Genomic DNA, 26,385 nt, shown 5'->3' on the forward strand with positions numbered 1-26,385 from the left:
CCAGTCTGTGTGTGTGTGTGTCTTTTTTTTTTTTAGGGCCGCTCCCGTGGCATATAGAGGTTCCCAGGCTAGGGGTCAAATCAGAGCTATAGCCAATGGCCATAGCCACAGCAATGCCAGATCTGAGCCGTGTCTGGGACCTACACCACAGCTCATGGCAACGCTGGATCTTTAACCCTCTGAGCAAAGCCAGGGATCAAACCTGCGTTCTCGTGGATGCTAGTTAGATTTATTTCCACTGAGCCACAACAGAAACTCCCCAAGCCAGTCTTGCCAGTGACAGTTGCAGAATGATGCTCTTCTTGCCCCACCATCAGGTTCCTGTTCATTAGTCTGTGTCTTATGAAAAAGCACTCTCCCTTCCCCCAAGTCTTCATTGACTGACGTACCTAAATTTCACAGTATTACTCTAGGAGTGATACCACGGTTCCTGTCATGGGCAGCAGAAACAAACCCGACTAGCATCCATGAGGGTGCAGGTTCCATCCCTGGCCTCGCTCAGTGGATCAAGGATCCGGTGTTGTCGTGATATGTGGTATAGTTCGAAGATGTGGCTTGGATCCCATGTTGCTGTGGCTGTGGTGTAGGCTGGCAGCTATAGCTCCAATTTGACCCCTACCCTGGGAACCTCCATGTGCCGCAGGTTTGGCACCCAACCCCTCACCACCCCCCCCACCAAAAAAAAAAGAAAAATGAAATGAAAATATAGTCTTACTATAGAATCATGGATTCCAGTTTTATTTAATGAAATAGAATCCATTACTTATTTTCTGTTCAAATTGTCTCAGATTTGGCTAGTGGGAGACCCTTCAAGCTGATAGGCCAGGCTCAACTTGCAAAATTATTCTCCTACTTTCTTCTAGAATTGTTAATGGCTTTAGTTTTTACATTTAGGTCCTTGAGAAAGTGGGAGATGATTCTTGTAGATGCTATAGGGTGGGTTAGATGTTTCCTGTTTCCATATGGAGACCTAGCTGTCTAGTCGCATTTGTACAAAAGTCTTTTTATAATTGAGTTGTCTTGGTACCTTTTTTTTTTTTTTAAATCAATGACCATTATGTCTGTGGGTCTATTTTTGAATGCTCTGTTCTGTTTCTTGATTTTTTTTTAAATTTATATTTTTTAATTGTTATTTCCCCAACACAGTTTTTTTTGCCACTGTACCACATGGGGACCTGGTTACACATACATGTATACATACTTTTTTCTCCCATGTTTCTTGATTTTTATGCATCTCTTTTTACTATAGAAATCTGTCTTCTTTACTGTTGCTTTATAGTAACTCTTGAATCAGAGTGAGTTCTTCAACTTTGTTTTCCTCTTCTTTTCTCTCTCCTTCTTTTCTTTTCTTTTTTTTTTTTTTTCCTGCTTTTCAGGGCCACACTTGCAGCATATGGAAGTTCCCAAGCTAGGGATCAAATCAGAGCTTCAGCTGCTGCTGGCCCACGCCGCCACAGCCACAGCAACGCCAGATCCAAGCCACGTCTGTGACCTTCACCAGATCTTGTGGCAAAGTGGATCCTTAACCCACTGAGCGAGGCCAGGGATCAAACCCACATCTTCATGGACACTCTCAGCTTCTTAACCTGCTGATCCACAATGGGAACTCCCCAAATTTGTTTTTCTTTATGAAAATTACTTTGCTTATTTTAGATTATTTATGTTTATATATATAGAATTTCTGTCAGTTTCTACCAAAAAAAAGAAAGAAAAATAGAGTTTGATTAGGATTTCATTGACTATGGATCAACTTTGGGAATTGCTGCTTTAACAGTATAGAGTTCTCCAATTCAGGAATGTGTTATGTCTCTGTTTAACGCCTTTTTAATTTCAGTGATTTGTACTTTTTCAGCACGGAGATCTTAGATGTCTTTTGTTAGATTCATTCCTAAGTACTTAATATTTTTTCAGCATTGTAGAAAATGGAGGGGTTTTTTCGCTGTATTTTCCAGTTATTTGCTGCTTGTCTGCCGGTTTTCTAAAAGTTTTGTTTTACCATGAATAGGTGTTGAATTTTGTCAAGGGCTCTTTTCTGCTTCTATTTAATTGGTCATGTTGGTTTTCTCCTTTAGTGTGTATATATTTATATATGTCTGTTAGGTCTGTTTTGTCTGTAGGGTTGTTTAAATCCAGTTTCCTCACCGATTTTCTGTCTGGACGGTCTGCCCTTTGTGGAAGGTGGGATGTTTACGTCAGCTATTGCTGTGTTGCTGTTTATTTCTCCTTTTAGTTCTATGAGCATTTGCTTTATTATTTGCTTTATTGTTAACTCTAACCCATTTGCTTTATGATGTTGGGTGCATAGATATTAAGTCATTATATTTACTTGACAGACTGTCCCCTTTGTCATCATAGGACAATGTTCTTTGCATCTTTTTACCATTGTTCGTTTAAAGTCTGTTTTGTCTGATGGAGTCTAGCTACCCCCACTTTTTGGAGTTGCCATTTGCTAGAAGTCTTTTCTCCATCCCTGTTTCTGTCAGTGTGTCTTTAGAGTGAAAATGAGTCAATTGTGGGCAGCATATTATTGGATTTCTCTTTTTTTAATCCATTTTGCCTGAAGACTGACCCATGTACATGTAAAATGCTCATTGAGTAGGTGAGGATTTACTGTTGAGGGTCCGTCACCCCTGGCTGCTTATCCTGCTCTCTTCCTATGGTTTGATGACTTTTTGTTTGCTGTGCTTTCACTTCTTTATAGTGAGTTTTTCTGTAACCACTACAGGTTTTTCTTGTGTGGTTACCATAAAGCTTACGTAAATGCTCTCGTAACCTGATTTTAAGCTGATAACAACTTACTTGTGATAACATTCTTAAACTTTATGCTTTTATGTCCTCATCGTCTTACATTTTAAGTTATTGATGTTACAATTTACTTTTTTTTTTTTGCCTCTGCAGCATGCAGAATTTCCTGGTCCAGGGATCACACCCACAACACAGCAGTGACAACACTGGATCCTTAACTGCTGGACCACTAGGAACTCTTCCATATTTTTATATCATGTACCCAGTACCAGATTATTGAAGTTGTGGTTATATTTAACATATTTGTTTTTTAAATTTTAAAGTAGAGTTGTCAGTGAATTAAATACCGTCATCACCATACTGGAGAATCTATGTGTATGGTTACCAGTGGGTTTTATACTAACTTCATGTGTTCCTGTGATATTAATTAACACCTCTTTCTTCCTTCCTTCCTCCCTTCCTTCCTTTCTTTCTTTATCTTTTTAGAGCTGTACCTGTGGCATATGGAGGTTCCCAGGCTAGGGATCAAATTGGAACTATAGCAGCCGGCCTACACCACAGCCACAGCAACTTGGGATCCCAGCCACATCTGCGACCTACACCATAGCTCACGGCAATGCTGGATCCTTAACCCACTGAGTGAGGCCAGGGATTGAACCTGTGTCCTCATGGTTACTAGTCAGATTTGTTTTCCACTGAGCAGCGACGGGAATGCCCACCTTTATATTTCTACTTGAAGAACTCTCCTTAGCATTTCTTATAAGGCAGGCAGGCCTAGTAAATACCCCTTAGCTTTTGTTTGTTCAGGAAAGCCTGTCTTGTTTTCATTTCTGAAGGACAGCTTTTCCAGGTATTGTCTTCTTGGTTGACAGGTCTTTTATTTATTTTTTTTTCTTTTGATATTTTGAATGTATCATCCCGTCCTGAAAAGTTTGTCTTTTTTAAAAATTTATTTTATTGAAGTATACTTGATTTCCAGCATTGTGTTAATTTCTTCTGTACAGCACAGTGATTCGTTTATATATATTCATACATTCTTTTTCATTTTCTTTTCCATGATGGTTTATCCCAGGATATTGCATATAGTTCCCTGTGCTACACAGTAGGACCTTGCTGTTTACCCATCCTATATGTTTCCTGAAAATTTTCTTTCTTTCTTTTTTTTTTTTTTTTTTGTCTTTTTGCCTCTTCTAGGGCCGCTTCCATGGCATATGGAGGATCCCAGGCTGGGGTCTAATCGGAGCTACAGCTGCTGGCCTACACCAGAGCCACAACAACACCAGATCCGAGCCGTGTCTGTGACCTACACCACAGCTCATGGCAACGCCAGATCCTTAACCCACTGAGCAAGGCCAGGGATCAAATCCGCAACCTCATGGTTCCTAGTTGAATTCGTTAACCACTGAGCCACGACAGGAGCTCCCTGAAAATTTTCTTTTGAGAACTTCACCTTACTGGGGGAGGGAGGTTTTCCCTTGTGTGATGTGTCAGAAAATCAGGCTCGACCGTTTCCAGTGGCCACGACATGGAGGCAGCTCTGTGTGCATTGGCCCAGAGTGGGTAGAAGAGTTGGTGCACTCACTCTGGAGGCCCCGCTGTGTGGGCTCAGCTCTTTTATGCTGTTTGGGTAAATGAGGGAGATTCTGTTCCAGCAGCTGGTGGACTTGGATGTGGCCTCTGTCATGCTTTCTGATGGCTCAGGTCTCGGTTTGGTTCTGAGTCAGTCCTACGCACATGTCTGTCGGGAGCTAGAGGCTCTCTTCTCTGGTGCTGCCCCTCCAGGCCTCCTCCTCCAGCCTTTGGTCTCTCCAGGCACAGCACAGAATCCCAGCCCCTGGGGCTGGCACACTCCATGTCGTGGTCACCCTGCTGGCAGACCTGGAAGGAGGGAGAGAAAATGCGGGCAACTCATCCCAGTGGCAGAGCCTTCTCTGACTTTGACTTCCTTCCACCTGAAGTTGGCTGTGTTTTATTTACTCTCAGGGTCATTGGGTGGTTATAGGTGCATTTTCTCCAGAGTTTCTAGTTGTCATCAGCAGAAGGATGGCTTTAGGGGCTTACATGGCCCTACAAGAACTAGGACTCTCTAAACTTCAGGAAGATGAGTCTTTCCTGCTCCTTCCCCCCCAGGCTAGTACAGGAACCCAGCAGGGACACAGTACTGGGAGCTTCTGCCTTGGTTTAATTTGTGCCTTCTCTCTGGGACGTCATGGTCTGTGCTGCCTGGAGTGGAGTGCCTTCCGCTGTCCCCACACCTCTGGGGGCCCAGGCCATGTTTGTGCCACAGCATAACATTCCATGTCCCCCATTACTTGTTTTTCCAGAGGCTTATCCAGCACCCAGTTTCCACCCCCTTTGCTTGCTTAGCTTTGGGAGGGAGGGGCACGTGTGTGTTGGGCATGGGATGGGGGCATAGAAGCAGATGAATGACAGGTTGTGTGTTGAGGAAAAAACAAGACAAACAAGAGAGATGTGGCTACAGTATGTCTAAGAAAATTGAAACTAGTCCCTGGATGAATAGAAATTTTGCTAATTATTAAAAAAAGAATATGACAATTGATTTACAATGTTCTGTCAATTTCTGCTGTATACCAGAGTGACCCAGTTATACATATATATACATTCTTTTTCTCACATTATTTTCCATCATGTTTTATTACAGTTGATTAGATATAGTTCCCTACGCTATAAAGCGGATCTCATTGCTTATCCATTCCAAGTGCAAGACTTTGCATCTCCTAATCCCAAACTCCCAGTCGATCCCATTCCCTCCCCCATGGCAACCACAAGTCTGTTCTTCATGTCCATGAGTTTGTTCCTTTTCTGTAGAAAGCTTCGTTTGTGCCATATATTAGATTCAAGATGTAAGTGATATCATATGGTGTTTGTGTTTCTCCTTTGGACTTACTTCACTTAGTATGAGAGTCTCTAGTAGTTAATTATTGATGAGGGGTACATTTTCCATACTTAGGTCCTTTGTCAGTATTACTGGCAATGAAAATAATGAAAATAAAATCATGGGAACCAAGTCATATATAAATCATGCTACAAATCAAAACAACCTTACAGCTCTATGACTTTATTGTCACTGTTCCCAGTGGCTATGGCCTGCTTGATGCTTGACCTTGTCCCCCTTTGAGAAGAAGACTTTGGGTTTGGAGATAAAAGGAGAAAAATGGATCTGATGCAACACAGGCTCTATTGTCCGTTTGTTCAGAGAGCAGGTTATGGGTGTGAATACTTTACTTTTGCGGAGGTGGAAGCTGTGGCCGGTACCTGGAAAATTCTGTTGAAGTATCCTAGTGATCTTCCAGGAGTTGGTTAATTAAAATGGAGATTAAATCCAGTACTGAGAATGTACATTTACAGTCCAAAAATGAGCACAGTTTGAACGAGTGTAGCGTTTCTGTCTGAATGCTACCCAGTAGCTTCCTGTGTGTCAGAGATTTCTTTCATGGGTCTGGCATTAATTCTCGTTGTCTTGTTTTGTGTAGTTGTTTCTTCCTCAGCAAGATAGAGGAGAAGCTTGCTCTGCTTCCAGACGATGCAGATGTGGGTGTGGACGGAGGTGGGGGCCCTGGGCACCAGGTGGAGAAGGAGGCTCAGTCTCTGATCTCAAGCTGCAAGTTCTCCATGAAGTTGGAAATGATAGCGGGTGCGAGAAAGCAGGTAGGAGCTGCTGCTTCTTTTTTTTTTTTATTGCTCAAATGAATTTATCACATCTGTAGTTGTATAATGATCATAACAATCTGATTTCACAGGATTTCCATCCCACAGCCCAGGCACATCCCCCCACACCCCAAACTGTCTCCTCTGGAGACCATAAGTTTTTCAATGTCTGTGAGTCAGCATCTGTTCTGCAAAGAAGTTCAGTCTGTCCTTTTTTCAGAAGGTAGGCGCTTCTGAACTTGGCTTTCTTCACACAGTAGAATCTAAGGCTGAGGAATAAATTAGTTGTTAGATTTGTTTGCTTGTTTGTTTATAAGAAGGTAAACTTGAAGAAACACTTAAAATTTTCCAAAAGCCTCTGTAGTTTACTCTATACTTGTTAATTATTTCAAAACGATTATTAGAAAATAAAGCTAATTTCAGGTATTCTCTTGTTCAGCAAAATGAATGCTTGCCAGTTAGTTACAAATTGTATTTAGGTTTAGTTTGTGGAAATCTATCATTTTTTGATGCAAGTGTGCTTTGCTTAAAAGTTGTGTATAAACATTTTAACTGTATTAGATCATACTTTTTGTGTAATTAAATCATATTTGAATGTCTTAGGGGAGCTTGGTCTGATTGCTGTTGTAAAGCAAAGAATGTAATTCTGATAGAAATAATATTTCTGTTTTGTGGGTTTAAGTGCTCAGTTACAGGTTTTTGTTTAAGATGGGTGTTGTATCAGTTAGGAATTTTTATATTTCAAATAACAGAAAGCCCAGCCCAGAGCGGCCTAAGTGAATAAAGGACATATATCAGTTCCTCAAATGACAAGTCTGAAGGAGCCACTCTCAGCTGCTCTCAAACACTCCGCCAAGGACGTGCTTCAGCCCTGGTCTCCTGGTCCACACGGGTCTTGGCCTCAGATCCCACAGGATGAGTCTCTCTGGCAGCTCCGGGCTCGCCCTTCGAAGTTGGAAGCAGCTTTTTCATGTCTTACTTCCTCCGCACTGCATCATCCTGGAATTAGTTTCTCCCTGACAATTTCCCGCAGAAGGAAAGGAGATGCTTTTTCCCAGAAGGCCTGGCCATCTCCTCCAAATCCTCAGCTCCTGGTGCAGCAGCAGTGGCCATGGTCTTGGGCATGTGGCTTCTCAGCAGGAGATAAGGGGCTCATCTCAGAGGGGACAGTGGGTGCTGGGGGTGCAGGAAGGGGGAGGAGGGGAAAGAAGGCTCCCTGGAGGTGGCGGCAGGGGGAACAGCAAGAGAGAAAGGTCCTGGACGCATTCAGACGGAATCCTGAAAGTGAGAGACTGGGAGCTAAGGTCTGCTGTGAGCGGAGGGGTTTTCTTGCGATGCTGGTTTGAGGTGGACTGTGGAGCACGTGGCCAGGAACTAGGCCTGGAGGCTCGAGGGACACAGCGGAGGCTGCTGAGGGGCCAGCCAGAGACACCATGTGGAAAGTGGGGGCGGGAAGATGCAGATGGGACAAGTCAGGATCAGCAGGAATGATGAGGAGGCTTGGGGTTTTCGTCTGAGTGGTGGAGGGGAGGTGACTAGGCAGGCACAGGTCTGATGTCCGTGTCTTTGAAGCTTAACACAGAGTGAGATTTCAAAGATATCCACATAACAACCGACTAAATAAAACTAGATAAATTGAACTTTGAAAACTTCTCCACCTCAAATGACACACCCGGGAAAATGAAGTGACAACCCATAAGATGGGAGAAAATACTTGGAAATCCCGTAGCTAAGAAGGGTCCACTATCCAAAATACATACATCAGTCCTTATAGCCGGATAACAGAAAGTCGAACAACCCAGTGAAAAATGGGCAAAGGATCTGATTAGACATTTCTCCCAAAAAGACACAAGTGGCCAGTGAGCCCATGAAAAGACTCAGCTCCATGAGACATCAGGAAGATGCAGATCAAACCACAGTGGGGGCCATGGCCCCCCCCCGATGGCAGGTGTGAGGCCACTGGGTGTTCGTTCTGTGAGCTCCTCCAGCCCCGTCACCAGTGGCCCAGCAGGCCCCCGTCTCGCCCTGCACCCAGAGAGATGAGGAGGCGAATACATCCATCCAGAAATTTGCGAGCAGATTACGTTCAAGCGAATTAGCAAAACGAGCATTATTCAGAATAGCCAGAGGGTGGAAAAAGCTGAAAGTTTATCACTAGGTAAATGGATAAATAAACTGAGGTTTATCCAGCGAAAGGAAGAAAGTTCTGATAACCCCACACGCAGAGCCAGCGCCCACCTTCTCACTCTGTCTGTGGGGAGGGTCCAGAGGCTGGGCAGTGGTTTCCGTGTGTGTTGGTGAGTGTGTTCTAGAATTGGGCGACAGTGGTGGCTGCCCAGCCTGGTGGTTCCTGGAGACACCAGATTGTGTGCGGTCCTTGAGCCCATCCCCACGGTAAATACACAGACACCCTTGTGACTGACGCCAAGGCCATGCAGTCGCTGCTCCTTAGAGAAAACTCCTTGTGTGCAGACACTTCTAAGTTGTCCCATGTGTCAGCTTGCTGCTTTTGTAATAGGGGCGGGTGCAGCCCTTAGTGTGTGTGACCCTTAGTGCCAGTTAGAGGTCCCCCTCCTCCAACAGTGGTGCCCCTGGTGGTGGGCGGCGTGAGCGGATCGCAGCCTTTTCCCTGGGGCCTCTAGGCCCTCCAGCTCCGGGCTGCTGAGGGAGCTGGGGGTGGCGAGGCTGTGGGCTGTGACCTGCTGAGACCATGCCACCTGCCCACTGGCCAGCCCAGCCCCACCTCTGAAATCTAATGACAGTAGAGGCCTCCCAGAGCTGAAGATGCTTGTGACCTTGAAGAAGTAAGATAAAGGGTGGTGATGATGCTTTGCCTATGGGATTTGTTAATGGTTAACAGCTGCCAGGAGGCATGGAGACAGAGTTTAATGTCTCCCTTCCCTTTCCTTCCTTGTGTGTTACACCTTCAGATTAAAAAGTGGCAGAACAGAGGGTGACATTTGTTCGATGGGGGCTTACAGGAATATCCTTCTGGGCAGCCTCAGGAGCGAAGGATCCAACACCAGGAAATTTGCAGCAACTCGCCATGCTCCTCCCTCACCTTTCTCTGTAAAGCTGTGCTAAAGGCTCGGGGGAGTCCAGGTTTTCGGGCACGGGCCACCGGTCTCCTCGCATGGCCTGCAATAAAGCTTGCCTGCTCCAGACTCCTGTGGCCTCACTGTGGGTCGGGCACAGACCTGCGTTCCGTGACGCGCTCTTTCTTCTGCGTGCAGAGCAACTTCTCCCTCGCCATGAAACTGCTGAAGGAGCTGCACAGAGAGGCCAGGACGAGGGACGACTGGCTGGCGCGGTGGGTGCAGAGCTACTGCCAGCTCAGCCACAGCCGTGCCCGGGCCCAGCGCCCATCCGAGCAGCTCTGCACAGTGTTGAGGACCGTCTCCCTGCTGGGTGGGTACATGCGCCGGGCGCTGCATGGGAATTAAAGTGTGTAAACATTTATAAATATTTAGAGCCAAGATACTTTGTGTCCTAATCATACTATTGAATATGACTTCTGGAGCTTTTATTTCTTTACAAAGTAAAGTTGAAATAAAAAATGTGCTCTTTATGAAAGCACTTACATGTGAACCTAAAATATGGCACAAATGAACCTGTATACAGAACGAAACAGACTCACAGAATAGAGAACAGACTTGTGGTTGCTGACGGGGAGGGAGCGGGATGGACGGGGAGTTTGGGGTTAGATGCAGACAATGACATTTAGACTGGATACGCAGTGAGGTCCTGCTGTGCAGCTCAGGGAGCTATAGCTAATCTCTTGGGTAGAACATGATGGAAGATAACGTGAGAAAAGGAGTGTATATCCATGTATGACTGGGTCATTTTGCTCTACAGCAGAAATGGGCACAACATTGTAAATCAACTCTCCTTCAATAAAAACAAAAAGTAATAAAAATGTTCTCTTTAGTACCTAGCCAAATTTTGGATGTAATATTTAATTATTCTGAAAATGTTGTGTTTACATGTAAGAACTGCCTTAAAAATTAAACACGAAAGCCTCTTCTCTTCCTCTGACAACACTGCCTTTAAGGCTGAGGGGCCTGCGTGGCCCGGGTCGCGTGCACACGTCCAGGGCTACGGTCCTGAGCTGACTCCATCGGGCACTGCCTCCAGGTGCAGCGGGACTTGGGACGCACTTCCACAGTGCCCTCAGGATCGGAAATCATCCTGTGATTGCTCAGCCATTTCTGATGGTTTTCAGGCTGGGGGTGGGGTGGGGAGGAGTTTGCCGACACTGAGATACCATTTAATCCTGGTGACAGTAATTGCTTGTTTTTGGTAACAGCCCTGGGAAATGTGCAGGGCTATTCCCGTGATCACCTGTCTGAGGGCACAGGAGTGTGGCTGTCTGGACCTCCTGGGTGGCTGCCCTTGCTTCTCGACCTCTGCAAGCTGCAGGCTTGACCAGAGCTGAGTTAGCGCCACATGGCAAGACCAGCCCTAGACCTTGGACTGCACTGGTCACTGTTGCTTTATCGGCTGTAGGTTTAAAGATCTGGGTCATGGAGTTCCCATCATGGCGTAGTGGAAACGAATCTGACTAGGATCCATGAGGATGCGGGTTCGATCCCTGGCCTTGCTCAGTGGGTTAAGGATCTGGCGTTGCCGTGAGCTGTGGTGTAGGTTGCATACATGGCACGGATCGGGCATTGCTGTGGCTGTGGTGTAGGCTGGTAGCCACAGCTCTGATTAGACCCCTAGCCTGGGAACCTCCATGTGCTGTGGGTGTGGCCCTAAAAGGCAAAAAAAAAACCAAAAACCAAAAAACAAAAACAAAACTGGGTCATTAGTGTAGATGCAGGGGGCATTTGAGCCCTGACTATTCTCTGCAACAGAGGTGCTTTGAGAAAAGCAGAGGGTAATGCTTGAATGACAGTGTATTCAGTGTTGTTTTTATTTTTTAAATGATATTTGTTTTTTCCATGATAGCTGGTTTACAGTGTTCTGTCAATTTTCTGCTGTACAGTAAGGTGACCCAGTCACATATACGTATATATATTCTTTTTCTCTCATTATCCTCCATCATAAGTGACATGATAAGATATGTATTCAGTGTTTTGATTGTTGAGCCTTGATCAGCTGTGGTCACTGTTGACAAAGAACGTTTTTCATTAATGTGAGTTCAAGAAATTCCCAATGCTTGAAGTCAATTTCTTATATCTTCAGGATTTATTTTAATTGGTTTCTTAATAGAAAATAGCATTTGTACATTATGAATATCTTCTTTTTAATTTGTGGTATTCACTTCTCAAAAAATTGTGTGTGTGCATGTGGTTGGTGTGTGTATATGTGTGTGTGTCTGGGTATGTATGTGTATATATGTGGTGTCTATTGCCTGGTGTGTGTGTGTGGTGTGTATTGTGCATATGTGTGTGTATGTGGTGAACGTGTGTGTGTGTGTATGTGGTGTGTTTGTGCGTATGTGTGTATATGTGATGCGTATCGTGTATACATGGTTTGTGTATGCGTGCACATATGTATATTGTGTGGTGTGTGTGTATGTATGTGTGTATATGTGGTGCATGTGTGTATATGTGTATTGTGTGGTGTATGTGTGCATATGTGTGTATATGTGGTGCATGTGTGTGTATATGTGGTGTATGTGTGCGTGTGTGTGCATATGTGATGTGTATTGTGTGGTGTGGGTGTGTGTTTAACCAGCAGGTGAGAGCACTCTGAGCGACTCAAGTGGGAACCTTCCATCCTCCTGGGACCAGAACGTTCTCCTGGGCACAACGTACCGGATCATGGCTGACGCGCTCAGCAGCGAGTCCGCCTGCCTTGCAGAAATCGAGGCGAGCAAGGCCAGAAGGGTCGTGGAGCTTTCTGGATCCAGCTCAGAGGGCACAGAGGAGGTGGGAGTGAGCTCTGAACACCCGTGTGTGTCTCTACCCTGCACACTGCTGCAGAAAGATGCTGCGACTCTTGCTTTGTGTTTTTAAGGTGTATTTGACAGTTACCCACAGCCAAGTTTCTTATTGGAAAAATGACATACTCTGTGTGTATCCTGGTTATTTGAATGACACCATTTTTCTTAGTCTTAAAAATGGGAAGTCTGTGATGGACCGATGTGGGCAGTTCTTCCATGAATCCTCTTGTTGGAGTCTCACCACTGGTCCCATAGACACCCCACTTGCTCATGGCAGAATGAGCTTTTCTGCTTGTTTATTTTTTTTATTTTTTTATTTTTTTTGTCTTTTTGTCTTTTTGTCTTTTTTTTTGTTGTTGTTGTTTGTTGTTGTTGTTGTTGCTATCTCTTGGGCCGCTCCCGCGGCATATGGAGGTTCCCAGGCTAGGGGTTGAATCGGAGCTGTAGCCACCGGCCTACGCCAGAGCCACAGCAACGCGGGATCCGAGCCGCGTCTGCGACCTACACCACAGCTCACGGCAACGCCGGATCGTTAACCCACTGAGCAAGGGCAGGGACCGAACCCGCGACCTCATGGTTCCTAGTTGGATTCGTTAACCACTGCGCCACGACGGGAACTCCCTCTGCTTGTTTATTTAGTTTGTGGCTTTGTTGACTTTTTTCAGGTGATGCTGTGTTTTCAGAGGTTCCTGGGTGCTCCTCATCCTGCCGTGTCCCACTCACTGTATCTGTGTCCCCGCCTCCTCCCCCCAGTGTCCCAGCCTGCAGCCTCCTCCCCGCCAGTGTCCCTGCTTACCCCCACCAGTGTCCCAGCCCACAGCCTCCCCCACAGTGTCCCTGCCAACGCCTCCCCCCGCCCCAGTGTCTCAGCCCGCAGCCTGTGACCAGGGCTGTTCAGCCGCATGTGGTTGGGGGCTGCGTTATCCTGGGCTTTAGGCCCTTCCCAGCCTGGGCAGACTGGCCCGTGCACCTGACCAGCTTTCTGTGTGCCCGTGGCTGATGGGTCCTGGTGCGGAAGCCAGGCCCCCTCAGGTTTCGGGGTCTGAATTCTAGGTGGCTGCAGGTCTGTACCAGAGAGCCTTCCACCACCTCTCGGAGGCTGTGCGGACAGTGGAGGAGGAGGCCGGGCCTTCCACGCAGGGCCAGGGGCCCGTGGCAGCGATGATAGATGCCTACCTGACGCTGGCCGAGTTCTGTGACCAGCAGCTCCGCACGCAGGAGGAGGGCCCGGCCGGTGAGTGTCTCCTGCATCAGCACAGAGTCTGAGGGTCTTGTGCGTCCTTCCATTTTCCTCTGGTTTTAAATGACTCACGTTCTCAGAGAAGCCCTGTCTTTTTAAGAGGCTGTGACAGTGCCCACACTGTGGCTGCGAGTGAGCAGAGTCAGGCTGTCCGTCCTTCTGTTGGCTTAACGGACACGTGTGTCAGTGGCTTCTGCGGCCAGCATCCTGCTCCTGGAATGAGCTCAGTAACCAGCGGCTGCACTGCCTTTTCTGTTCCAGCCAGGAAGCAAGCTGGGCTTCCCCCCATGGAAGAGGGGAGCTTCGGACAGAAGCCGTACACACAGTCCAGCCCCGTGTTGGTGTCTGTGGAGCTGGTGTAGTTGTTGGAAAGGGCATGGTGACCACAGAACGAGAGCCCAGAGGGGAATGTCGCCATTGCTGAATCTGCACTTGGTGTCTGCCAGGGTCCGCTGACACTGTCTCTCCTTTCCTGTCCTCGCCAGTCTTCCGGTCTGCAGACGTGCAGGCATATCCAGCCCGCGTGGTGGACAGTACACTGAAAGCTCTGAAGTTAGACTCCAGCGAAGCCCGGCTGAAGTTCCCCAGGCTCCTGCAGATAGTGGAGCAGCATCCAGAGGAGACCCTGAGCCTGATGACAAGAGAGGTCAGTGCCTTCGTTCTGGCGGAAGGGAGCGAGACTGAACCTGAGGACACGGGCCTGCTTCCAGCCAGACGCGGGACATGAGAAGTGTGTTTACTGCGGCACTTCCTCACCGCTGAATTGTGCTCCATTCCAAGAACACATGTCATCAGAGTGTCAGACCCACATTCCTCTGTGGTTGTCGATCTGAGCCCTGCATCTGACAAGGACCCAGGAAATAGAGGTGGGGCATCCGGGCAAATGGAGCCCTGGCCCACAGTCAGCTGCCTGTCAGGACCAAGCTGCATCTGTAACGCTCAGGTCACTGCTCCGCAGCGAGAAAAGGAGAACATTTCAGCGGGTGTCCCAGGATCCGAGGTCCCGCCCAGGCTGGTCTCTCCGCCAGGCAGGGCTAGCTGATGGCGGAAGGGCATCAGAAAGGCCCCTTTGTGGCTTCTCTGGATGGTTAACTGGAAAATAGGGCCAAGCTTTGAATGAGCAAGGTCGTGGTTCAGAAAGGGTGACGAGCTGCTGTTGACTTGCACAGCAGGCTTATAAACAGTGCCGGTTGCTGAGCTCAGGCCTCAGTGTCTGTGTGCTTTGTGTGGTAGGACTTTCCAGTAGGTCCTAGACAGGAGATTCAAGTGAATTCAAAAATGCAGCACATAGGCGTTTTTCTCAAAGATAAATATTTCAGTAAGTTATGATTTTATTTTTTCCCCAGACGGTATTTATAGATAATGAAGATGGCATTTTGAGTCTGCGAGGAAGTAAGTGGGATGGTGGGCAGTGTTGTCACGGCACTTGAGCTGGGCAGCTGGCTTGTGCTCACGGCTGCCTCAGCCTCCGTCCTTCCTGGTTTTACCAACATCCCCGGTGCATCATGTTTTATCTTGAAATGAACACCTGGAAAAGCATTAGAGGAAAATCTGAGCAAAATTTCTAAATGGTCTTGGAGTGAAGAGACAAAAACCAAGAACCCTAAAGGAAAATAATTTGATACTTCTATCATTAAAAAATAACCATATACAAAGTTGGAGAGAAAAACTAGGAGAAAAATATTTGCCACACGTGCTAGAGACAGGGGAGGCTTGCGGTCCCCGGAGGAAGCAGCCTGGGAGGGGAGCAGAGGGCCTGCGCGGATCCAAGCACATAGGGCTGGTGACACAGGCTGTCCAGCCTCACTCATGATGAAACATATAGACTAAAGGCAGATAGTTTCCACTTCTTAGATTGACAATATGTTTAAAATTATTTTATTTTATTTTATTTTATTTTTTCTTTTTGTCTTTTCTAGGGCCGCACCCACGGCATTTGGATGTTCCCAGGCTAGGGGTCTAATCAGAGCTGTAGCCACCGGCCTACACCACAGCCACAGCAACACCAGATCTGAGCCACGTCTGCGACCTACAGCACAGCTCATGGCAACACTGGATCCTTAACCCACTGAGCAAGGCCAGGGATCGAACCTACAACCTTACGGGTCCTAGTTGGATTCGTTAATCACTGAGCCACAACGGGAACTCCTAAAAATTGATCGTGTCCAGTGTTGGAAAGGATTTGGGAAAGTAGTCAATCTGATACACTTTTAGAACTGAAAACTGGAAACATCTTCTTTAAGGGAAATCTAGTGATGCTTTTTTCAATTAATATTCACATTAAAAGTAAAAAGGAATTGAAGGAGTTCCTGTTGTGGCTCAGTGGAAGCGAGTCTCACTAGGATCCAGGAGGATGCGAGTCTGATCCCTGGTCTTGCTCAGTGGGTTAAGGATCCGGCATTTCCATGAGCTGTGGTGTAGGTTGCACACTTGGCTCAAGTCTCAAGTTGCCGTGGCTGTGGTGTAGGCCGGCAGCTGCAGCTCAGATTCAACCCCTAACCTGGGAATTTCCATAAGCTGCAGGTGCAGTCCTGAAAACCAAAAAAAAAAAAAAAAGGAATTGAGGAATTTGTTTAGGAATTTCTCCTCTGGGTGTATTGCACAAGTACAAAGAGATAAACATAGAGGGTTGTCCATTGTAGGATTATCTGTGATAGCAAAAATTGGAAAATACCCTAAAAGTTCATTATAGAGCACTAGTGAAATGAGGAATACTGTCCAAATGCTGAAAGAAATAAGGTAAATCCAAAAAAACCAGCAGTGGCACGTCTCATCTGATCCCACTCCTGTAAAGGGAGGCTCTGTGCACAGCCTGGGGAGGATCTGGTTCCCAGTGGATCAGGAACCGAGAGGGAGAGGTGAGCAGGCTTTTTCTCTAGACCTCTGTCTGTTTTGTGCTCATGCTGTATATACACGGGCACTTCCACAGTGGACACGCAGTGCTGCTATAGGAAGGCTGAATGCTTCCTCATGACTAAGTCCCAGGTCTCTTTTCAGATTTCATCCATTCCTTGCTGGCAGTTCATCGGCTGGATCAGCCATATGGTGGCCTTGCTGGACAAGGACGAAGCCATCGCTGTCCAGCGCACTGTGGAGGACATTGCTGACCACTACCCACAGGCCATCATCTACCCATTCATAATAAGCAGCGAAAGCTATTCCTTCAAAGGCACTTCCGCTGGTCATAAGAACAAGGAATTTGTGGCAAGGTGATAAAAGAAAAATTAGGTTGATCAAACATTGAACGTTTATAAAAAAAGTGTGTGGTCCGGGCCTATGTTTGTTCTCAAGTTAATTAGAGCTGCTGTCAAGGGTGGGAGCTCTTAGACACCTGCTTATAGGCTTATCTGCCTGGTGTGTTACTTGCTGTAGAATTTCCTTCCTTCTGTAAACACATTTCATCTTAAAATGTTACATTCATGAAGCATTTCTACCTTTGTGCCCTTAGTAATCTGTTGGCTGAGACACTGACTAGATGGGTGCTTTCTGAGGTCGGTTCCTGAAATTGTTCTTAATCTCCAGGGGGCCCTTCTTCTTCTTTTTTTTATTTTGGTCTTTTTTTGCCATTTCTTGGGCCGCTCCCTTGGCATATGGAGGTTCCCAGGCTAGGGGTCTAATCGGAGCTGTAGCCACCGGCCTACGCCAGAGCCACGGCAACGTGGGATCCGAGCCGTACCTTCGACCTACACCACAGCTCGCGGCAACGCCGGATTGTTAACCCACTGAGCAAGGCCAGGGATCGAACCCGCAACCTACCTCATGGTTCCTAGTCAGATTCGTTAACCACTGCGCCACGATGGGAACTCTGGGGGCCCTTCTTCTTAATTAAGACTCAGTGTCATTTTCTTCAATTCTTTTGATTTGTGAGTGGGGGCAGTTGCCAGAGCCGGTGATGGGGCTTCAGCCGGAACATTGGTAAATGCACGATATTTTAGTGACCTTCTCTGTCAAGAGCTGATTTGCCTCATTGGACGGTTTTGCTTCTGTGGGACGAGGCAGAGGAAGGCACAGCTCTCGCCACAGCTTGGCAGGGCGAGGGGGGGTGGTGTGGGGGTGGTTGTCCCCCTTGCCCCCCGCCCCTGTCTTCTCTCACCAGACCAGCTTCAGCTGATCAGTTTCTTGAAAGAGAAATGTTGACAGCATGTCCAGAAGGCCTTTGCTCTCATCACATAACTTGAGGAGCTGGATGTGTTGGCTCATGTGCCCCAGAATGCCCATGTCATCTGCCAGGGGCTTGGCTTGGCCTTGTCTAGGGACTTCCCTTCTGCATAAGAGGCACACTCTCTGCAACCTCTGTTTTGGACAGAAGGTTTAAATTGCTCCTTCCCTAGGCTATGTCACTGGTGAAGTACAGTTTATACGTAAGTGTAATCATATACATATAAATTATAGGCCTTGATCCTTGGAAGATGCTTGAGCATCTCAGCTTGGTGGTTTTTTTCCTAGGATTAAGGCTAAGTTGGACCGAGGAGGAGTGGTTCAGGACTTCATTAACGCCCTGGAGCAGCTGTCCAACCCCGACATGCTCTTTCAGGTAGCATGACCGCTTCTGTTGCCTGAGCCACAGCCCAGTGAGCCCTGCCTGCAGCCGGCCTGACTTCCTTCCTTCTGCACAGGACTGGATGGAGGACATGAAGGTTGAACTAGAGAAAACCCCTGTCAATAAAAAGAAGATTGAGAAGATGTATGAAAGAATGTACGCAGCCTTGGGAGACCCACAGGTCCCGGGCCTGGGGAGCTTTCGAAGGCGGTTTATTCAGGTAGGGTGGACGGCTACACGTGCAGTCATTGGACGGGACTGGATAGTAATTGTGGTTTAAATGTCTGTTGAATTTGTAAACTTCTTTTCCGTCTTGCGCTCACTGCAAGCTGTCGATGGCGTATTTTCAGGTCAGATGATGCCAAGTGGGGCCATGGGTAAAACTTCAGGGTTTATTACATTCTGTGCTTTCGGTCCGATCCTTAGATGCGAAGGTTTCATGTAGTCTAGGGTTTGTAATTCTCAGAGCGATGTGCACGTCACATCAGAAAGGCACTTGTCTTTGCTGTGGGCTGATTGTGCCCCTGTGAGCGCTTAGTTTGTCCAGGGCCTCTGCATAGTTGCCCCCAGTGCATACATAGAACTGGGGCGTCAGGGCGGACAGGACCCCCTCTGTGTGTGTGTGTGTGTGTGTGTGTGTGTGTGTGTTTGGGGGGGCCCATCCCTTCTCTGCAGCTGCCCGGAGCCGCCTCCGCCTCCTCACCATCCCCCGACACAGCGGGCCCTCCACCTGTCACTGTTCCTGTACTGGGTTGTCTAAAATGGAGCATATATTTCATTTATACCAGGTTCATGATGTGGGGTTAGTTTTAAATTGGGGGGAACATTTCTAATTAAAGACGATCAGGTAAATCTTGACAGCTATAAGTCATCATTAGTAATACACTCTTCAGGTTTTTAAAAAAATTTTGATGTTGAGATTATAATTTAAATAGTATTTGAGTAGAAACAATACAAAGAATGACTTGGTATGTTCCAAATAGGGAACTTCTGATAATAAATGCTTTTAGAAATACAAATTATCCAAATAATATTTATATTGGTTTATGATCCAAAATAATGGCTTGAAAGATCCTCACTAAGGGAAAGTGTTTTCTTTCTTATGTTTTTCTCTTTTGCTCCAGTGAGGAATTGTGGGCTGTTCATTTTTATTGAATTACTGCCTTAATTTTGTACCTTGTCCAGTTACTCCTATTACCATAATGCTCTAGGTCAGCAGGTACATAGCAGACACACAGAGGTTAAGGGACTAAGCTCTTTGCCAAGTTTTCTTCTTCTTTTTTTGTTTTTTTTGTTTTTTTTAGGGCTACACTGGTATATGGAAGTTCCCAGGCTGGAGGTCAAATTGGAGCTTTAGCCGCTGGCCTACACCACAGCCACAGCAACGCAGGATCCCAGCCACATCTGTGACCTACATCACAGCTCATGGCAATGCCGGATCCTTAACCCACTGAGCAAGGCCAGGGATTGAACCTGCGTCCTCATGGATGCTAGTCAGATTCGTTTCCACTGAGCCACGATGGGAACTCCTTCCTTTTGTTTGTTTTTGCAGCCGTGGATGTTCCTGGGCCAGGGATCTAACCCAGCTGCTGCAGTGACAGCGTCGAATATTTCACCTGCTGAGCCACAAGGGAATTCCTGGGATTTTCCCAAGTTTTAAAAAGCCCTTGTTAGGATTTATGCCCAAAAGTTGAACCCCAGCAGTGCATGGGTGTGCTGGGTGCATGGGTGTGCTGCAGCTCCAGTTAAACCCCTAGCCATCACCCTTTCCATCCTTTCAAAGGCACCAAAGAAACAAACGGAAAGTAGGCTTCAGTGCTTTAGTGTTGAAACATTCAAGGCAAGTGAAACTACATTAAAAAAAAACCAGTTATCACTGAGTACCTGTTTATTTTAAAGAGTCATAATATGCGTAGAACCTTTTTAGAAGCTCAGACTAGGGAATTCCCTTGTGGCAGAGTAGTTTAAGGATCCAGTATTGTCACTGCTGTGGCACAGGTTTGACCCCTGGCCCAGGAACTTGCATATGCTATGGTTGTGGCCAAAAAAATAAACTAATTAAATTTTTAAAAAGGAGTCCAAACTAAACAGTAATACTTAAGGTAAATTATTATGGATTTCAGGCTTTTGGAAAAGAATTTGATAAGCACTTTGGACGAGGAGGTTCCAAGCTGCACGGCATGAGGCTCCAAGACTTCAGTGTCATCGCCAGCTCACTGCTTGAGAGGATGGGCAGGGCCTCAAAGGCGCCGGGGAACCTGAAGGAGTTCTCGCCCTGGCTGAGTGACTTCCGGGCAGAGGCCCTGCGCGACGAGCTGGAGGTTCCTGGTGAGCTGGCCTGCGGGGACCACAAGGCGGCCTCTGAGGGGAGTCCTGCTGCAGCAGGAGCTCTTCATTTCCAAGATAGTGCTATCCAGTCTCTACTGTTTTCTTTTCTTCAAAAGAATTTTAAATTCCATGTATCCTTCGCCATTAGGAAAATCTACCCTTACTATGAAGAGTACACTTAGCAAATGTCTAGTTAAGTTAGAGTTCTCTTACGTTCCCGATTATGACAAGAGCTCAGATGTCCATCCACTAATAGTAAGAACTGGTAATTTCCTCTGAACATACCACATATTGCCCCCAAATAACTTCTCTTCAGAAATAAAACACAGGCAGCGGCAGAGATACTGCAGATTTGGCCCCGGTCATGGCAGCAAAGCAAATTAAAGCAGGTGGTTTCCCAGTGCACATGAAGTTGTGCTCACACTTACTCAAGTTTATTACGTGTGCAAGAGCAGTGAGTCTGAAAATAATGTGTGGGCCTTAATTAAAAAATAATTTATAGGAGTTCCTATTGTGGCTTGGAGGATTAAGTGAGCCAACATAGTGTCCATGAGGATGTGGGTTCCATCCCTGGCCTTGCTCAGTGGGTTAAGGGCCTGGCGTTGCTGTGAGCTGTGGTGTAGGTCCAGACTCGGCTTGGGTCCTGTGTTGCTGTGGCTGTGGTGTAGGCTGGCAGCTGCAGCTCCAGTTCAACCCCTAGCCTGGGAACTTCCTTATGATGCAGGTTTGGCCATTAAAAGAAAAAACAAAAACTTTATAGCTGGAAAATGCTACCCGTCTTTTGGCAGTTTAGGGTTGCCACAGACCTTCAATTTTTATAGGTACGGGATCTGTAAAAGGCAGGAACTGTGTCTGCACAGCTAGAGTGCATGTCACCTCTTGGGACACATGCTGGTCGCACGTGAAGTGATGAGGTGGTGCTACAGACACACCTTCAGGAGGAGGGAGGGTGATAGTGGGGACAGAGCAGCAGTGTCCTGGTCAGATGTGAGCACAGTGGGATTTCTCACATCTCGTGTGAGATTATGAAAAACGGTAGCATGGTGACTTAGGTTCTTGCTCCAGTCACGAGGATAACAGACCACATGGTGAACACTAACCGTGCCTTGCACACCCACTCGGTCCCAGGACGACTGCAGGGAGCTGGGGCCTCCTGATGCACCCTGGACTCTGCTGGGGGCAGGGTTGCTGGCCTCGTCCAGCTGGACTCTACTGGCCAGAGCGGCTCCGCGGCCAGTCCAGTGGCAGCTACAGTGGCCGTGGACCCCAGCAGTGCATGGGTGTGCTGGGAAGTTCAGGGCTCGGCCACCAGCGGCATCCGAGCCGGGCCCCTGTGTTTGGTTTCAGGTCAGTACGACGGCGGAGGGAAGCCGCTGCCTGAGTACCACGCGCGCATCGCCGGGTTTGACGAGCGGGTAGGTGAGGGGCCCTCAGGGGGGCCAGCTGCACCTTGGGCACAGGAGTCGCTTAATGTCCCTCAGAGGAACTTAGCGACCTTCATATGACATTTCCAGCCTTTCGATCGTATTTGAGGATCTAGTAATGCAAAGAATAAGTGGGGTGTGTGGGGTGTGTGTGTTGGTTACACACGTGTGTAGACATGAACTCATTGTAAGAAGTTGGTGTGTTATGAGCGGCCTGCTGTGAGGCTGCCCAGCTGTGAGCTGCTTTGTCACCAGGAAGGTGGCATTTCTCAGCCATGATGGTTGGGCGGGAACGGGGAGCAGGGAGGTTGGCCGCCCTCACTGTCTATCCCTCTTCTGTGGCCTGCCTGTGTCCCTGGGGACAGCCCAGCAGCCTCGCAGGCCCTTGGTGACAGATGCTGTGCTGCCCCCGGTTTCACCTAAAATGCTTCTCAATTTTTACAGGTGAAAGTAATGGCTTCTCTCCGGAAACCGAAGCGCATCGTGGCCCATGGTCACGACGAGCGGGACTACCCCTTCCTGGTGAAGGGCGGTGAGGACCTGCGGCAGGACCAACGCGTTCAGCAGCTGCTCCAGGTCATGAACGGCGTGCTGGCCCGCGACGCCGCCTGCAGCCAGAGGGGCCTGCAGCTGGAGACGTACCGTGTGGTACCCATGACCTCCAGGTGCCGCAGCCGAGCGGAAAGCCCGACCCCTTTGCCAGGCGGGGGTGGGGGTCACCAGCCAGAGCTGGCGGGATGGTGCTTGTCACCCGTGCGGCACGTCCTCGTGGAGACGGTGAGGGAGAGGAGGCCGTGTGTGCATAACCGCCCTCCCCTTGCAGACTGGGGCTGATCGAGTGGATTGAAAATACTTGCACCTTGAAGGAGTTTCTTATGAGCAACATGTCCCAGGAGGAGAAGGCGGCTTACACCAGGTACGTCGAGTCTGAGGGCTCCTTCTCCGGCTCTGCCTCCCCCGACACGCTCCCCAGCCTGGGCCCACTGGGGACCTTTTAGGGTCTCATTAATTAGCGCTGTTGGCCACAACCTGGCCTGTGCTTTAATCTGCCTCTAGCTGGGGGAATAAAGGAAATGGAGTTCAGGGTTCAATGGTCGCATGTGTTTTATCAGAATTTCTAAAAAGGATGGGGAAAAAGAAAAATCTTACAAGGTGAGTGTTGTTGTTGCGTCCATACAGCTGAGGCAGCTGAGGCCAGAGGGGTGAACTGACTCCAGTGTATAAGTGGTAAAGGTGGGCTTATTGGTGCTTAGTTCATGATAAAGGTGCGGCCTTTTTTTTTTTTTTTTTTTTGCTGCACCTGTGGCATGTGGAAATTCCTGGGCCAATGGTCAAATCTGTACAGCGACTATGCCTGATCCTTAACCCACCGTGCCACAGGGGAACTCCAGGTGCTTTTTACTTTCTTTTATCCTTTGGTATTTTCCAAGTTTTCTACAGTGAACATGTATTTTTAAAATCAGGGATTTATTTATTTATTTGCCTTTTAGGGCTGCACCTGCAGTATATAGAAGTTCCCAGGCTAGGGGTGGAATCAGAGCTACAGGTGCTGGCCTGTGCCACAGCCGTGCAGGATCTGAGCCATGTCTGCAACCTACACCACAGCTCACGGTCATGCTGGATCCCCAACCCACTGAGCGAGGCCAGGGATTGAATCCACATCCTCAGGGATGCTAGTCAGGTTTATTTCTGCTGAGTCAGAATGGGAACTCCAGGAATATTTTTATTTATTTTTCATTAAAGTATAGTTGATTTACAAAGTCGTGCTGCCAGTTTCTGCTGTATAGTAAGATGACTCAGTCATACATATATATATATTCTTTTTTTATATTACTTTCCATTATGAAATTCTGTTTCCTTCTATCTCAGAAGATTGGACATAGTTCCCTGTGCTGTACAGGAGGACCTCATTGCTTATCTATTTTAAATGTCATAATTTGCATCTACGAGCCCCAAACTCCCTGTCTATACCACTCTCCCTCCTCCCTCTTGGCAGCCACAAGTCGGTTCTCTATGTCTGTGAGTCTGTTTCTGTTTTATAAATAGGTTCATATTTTAGATTTCACATATAAGTGATATCACATGGTATTTGTCTTTCTCTTTCTGACTTACTTCACTTAGTATAAGAGTCTCTAGTTCCGTCCATGTTGCTGCAAATGGCATTATTTCGTTCTTTTTTATGGCTGAGTAATATTCCATTGTGTATATGTACCACATCTTTTAATCCATTCATTCATTTTGTTTTGTTTTTTATCTTTTAGGGCTGCACCTGAGGCATATGAAAGTTCCCAGGCTAGGGGTCAAATCAGAGCTGCAGCTGTCACAGCCACAGCTTCTCAGGAGCTGAGTCTCGTCTGTGCCCTACACCACAGCTCACGGCAAAGCCAGATCCTTAACCTACTGTGCAGGGCCAGGGATTGAACCCTCATCCTCATGGATCCTAGTCAGGTTTGTTAACCACTGAGCCATGTTGGGAACTCCCCATTCATCTGTTGATGGGGATTTAGGTTGTTTCCTTGTTTTGGCTATTGTGAATAGTTCTGCTAGGAATGTTTTTTAGATTTGTCTTTTGTTTATGTAAAGAAAAATAAGGACAGCATGACCTAAAGACATTTTGAAGCAGTTTTGGTGACCAGCAGTAGGATGGAGGGAGAGAAGAAGGTCACAAATAGCTTTAAGGCCCATTTCTCTTCACTGTCCTCGTGTTATTTCCTGGGAGTGTTTTCTTAGCCTGTTCTCATCAAACTCTTATTCCCGGGTAACAGTTGCTGCTCAGGGCAGTGTCTACCATGTTTAATTTCAGTCATTCGAGGCCTTTCCCTAGAACTGTTCCTGCTTTCCCTAGAGGAAAAGGACACTGGTGAACAGCTCCCCTGGGGTCAGCAATCCTAGCTGTCGCTCGTGCTGCCACCCAGGGGGCCAGATCCCACTGGGACAGTGACTTTCCCTTTCCCACAGCTGTTGCCACTTTTAAGATGGGAAAGCGTGGGAAGCGTGTAGGCCAGCGCAACTGTCAATGGGGTGCATAGCGCTTTTCCAGCCGGGGGTTGTATAAATTACTTCCCACCACCTTTTTTTTTTGGCTCACTGTGGCATGTGGAGGTTCCCAGGCTAGGGATTGAACTCATGCCACAGCAGTGACAACGCTGAGTGCGTAACTGCTAGATCACCAGGAACTTCCCGCTACCTTTTCAAGACAAGGCACTTCCAGGAGTTCCTGTTGTGGCTCAGGGGAAACAAATCTGATTAGTAACCATGAGGATGCAGGTTCGATCCCTGGCCTTGCTCAGTGGGTTAAGGATCCAGCGTTGCCGTGAGGTGTGGTGTAGGTCACAGACGTGTCTCAGATCCCACGTTGCTGTGGCCCCTGGCCTGGGAACTTGCAGGTGCAGCCCTAAAAAATAAATAAATAAATAAATAAATAAAACAAGGCACTTCCAGCCTCTACTTCTAAAATTGTTGCTATTTTTTTCTTACTTCACGTGTTGCAGTTTCCCCATATAAGTATTTTCATCTAGTTGAAACTGGGAGAGAATTTAGATGGAAATGGAATTTAACTTATTAGAAGCAGCTCAGAAAAGATTCGCCTTACATGATTTAACTACTAAGCAATGTGTCCTGAAGTTGTTCTTTAGATTTTTTTTTTTTCCAAGAAAACTTAAGCTTTTGACACCAACCACAAAGTGGCTAAATATCATATTTGTATTTTTTCAAACTGGCCAGACATTGCTTTTTGCCTGTGACACATTATTGAAAACAGCTTTTCAAATTCAGTTTAAATCCATTGTCATTTAAGAAAATACTTCACTGCACTTTACGGATGTTGTATATCTGCATACTGGAAATTGTTAAAAAGAGAGAGAGAGAGTGTTTAAATAATGACAAAAGCAGTGTCTGTTTTTATATAGCTTGGGGCTGTTCTGTCTGTGGAAGTGACTTGCCTGCTCTGCTCTAGTCGCCCGGGGAGCTGTCCTGCCCGAGGCCTCTCTGAGAAGGCAGCTGTTCGGAACCACACGCTTTTCAGCTCCTCTTGTTCCTCCCTGTATGAAGTGGGAAGTTTACTGTACTCAGTTGCTTTGTACCTGAATTTTTGCACAGGAAATAGCCATGGTTCTTCAGGAGCAAATAAGAATAAATAATGATAGATTGGAAGTCTAGGTCCAGTGTAGCACGAGTTGTTAATATTAAATACGATTAAAAGTCATATTTACTTTTCCCTGTTGCTCAATGAATTCCTGGTGACCTCTGCCTCTGAAATCCTCTAACCCTAAATATCTTTCCGCTGCCGACTCCCTTTTTCCTGTGTGTTAGTGGCCCCACAGCACCAGCCCATGATTATAGAAACTGGCTGATGAGGATGTCTGGGCGGCGGGACCCTGGTGCCTACATGCTCATGTTTAAGTAAGTGCTTTTCCGACTTTGCTTTGTACTAAGTCATTCTTCTCAAAGTTGCATTTACACTATTTTTTTTTTGGCCTCAGAGAAATTAAAATCTAGTTATTTGATATTTGGGCTTCAGCCTAACAGAGAACTTTAAATTCCGAGTCAC

The 26,385-nt window shown here is 47.0% G+C and overlaps 1 protein-coding gene across 4 annotated transcripts in view; it reads left to right on the forward strand.

The window, feature by feature from the left end:
• PRKDC (protein kinase, DNA-activated, catalytic polypeptide) overlaps positions 1–26,385 on the forward strand; it is a 162,772-nt gene that overhangs the window by 128,752 nt on the left and 7,635 nt on the right. For 2 of the 4 annotated variants that reach the window (XM_021089419.1, XM_021089421.1), the window contains 13 exons: positions 6,240–6,414; positions 9,648–9,822; positions 12,097–12,290; positions 13,358–13,538; positions 14,030–14,190; positions 16,542–16,753; positions 17,991–18,078; positions 18,161–18,304; positions 20,208–20,412; positions 21,760–21,827; positions 22,281–22,501; positions 22,660–22,752; positions 26,148–26,237. In XM_021089419.1, the coding sequence (XP_020945078.1) occupies positions 6,240–6,414; positions 9,648–9,822; positions 12,097–12,290; positions 13,358–13,538; positions 14,030–14,190; positions 16,542–16,753; positions 17,991–18,078; positions 18,161–18,304; positions 20,208–20,412; positions 21,760–21,827; positions 22,281–22,501; positions 22,660–22,752; positions 26,148–26,237 (2,007 nt within the window). Of the gene's footprint in view, positions 1–6,239; positions 6,415–9,647; positions 9,823–12,096; positions 12,696–13,357; positions 13,539–14,029; positions 14,191–16,541; positions 16,754–17,990; positions 18,079–18,160; positions 18,305–20,207; positions 20,413–21,759; positions 21,828–22,280; positions 22,502–22,659; positions 22,753–26,147; positions 26,238–26,385 lie in introns of those variants that run through there. The other 2 variants (XM_021089420.1, XM_021089422.1) reach the window with 2 other exon arrangements.

Source organism: Sus scrofa, chromosome 4, assembly GCF_000003025.6.
Source record: "Sus scrofa isolate TJ Tabasco breed Duroc chromosome 4, Sscrofa11.1, whole genome shotgun sequence".
Lineage (NCBI taxonomy): Eukaryota > Metazoa > Chordata > Mammalia > Artiodactyla > Suidae > Sus > Sus scrofa.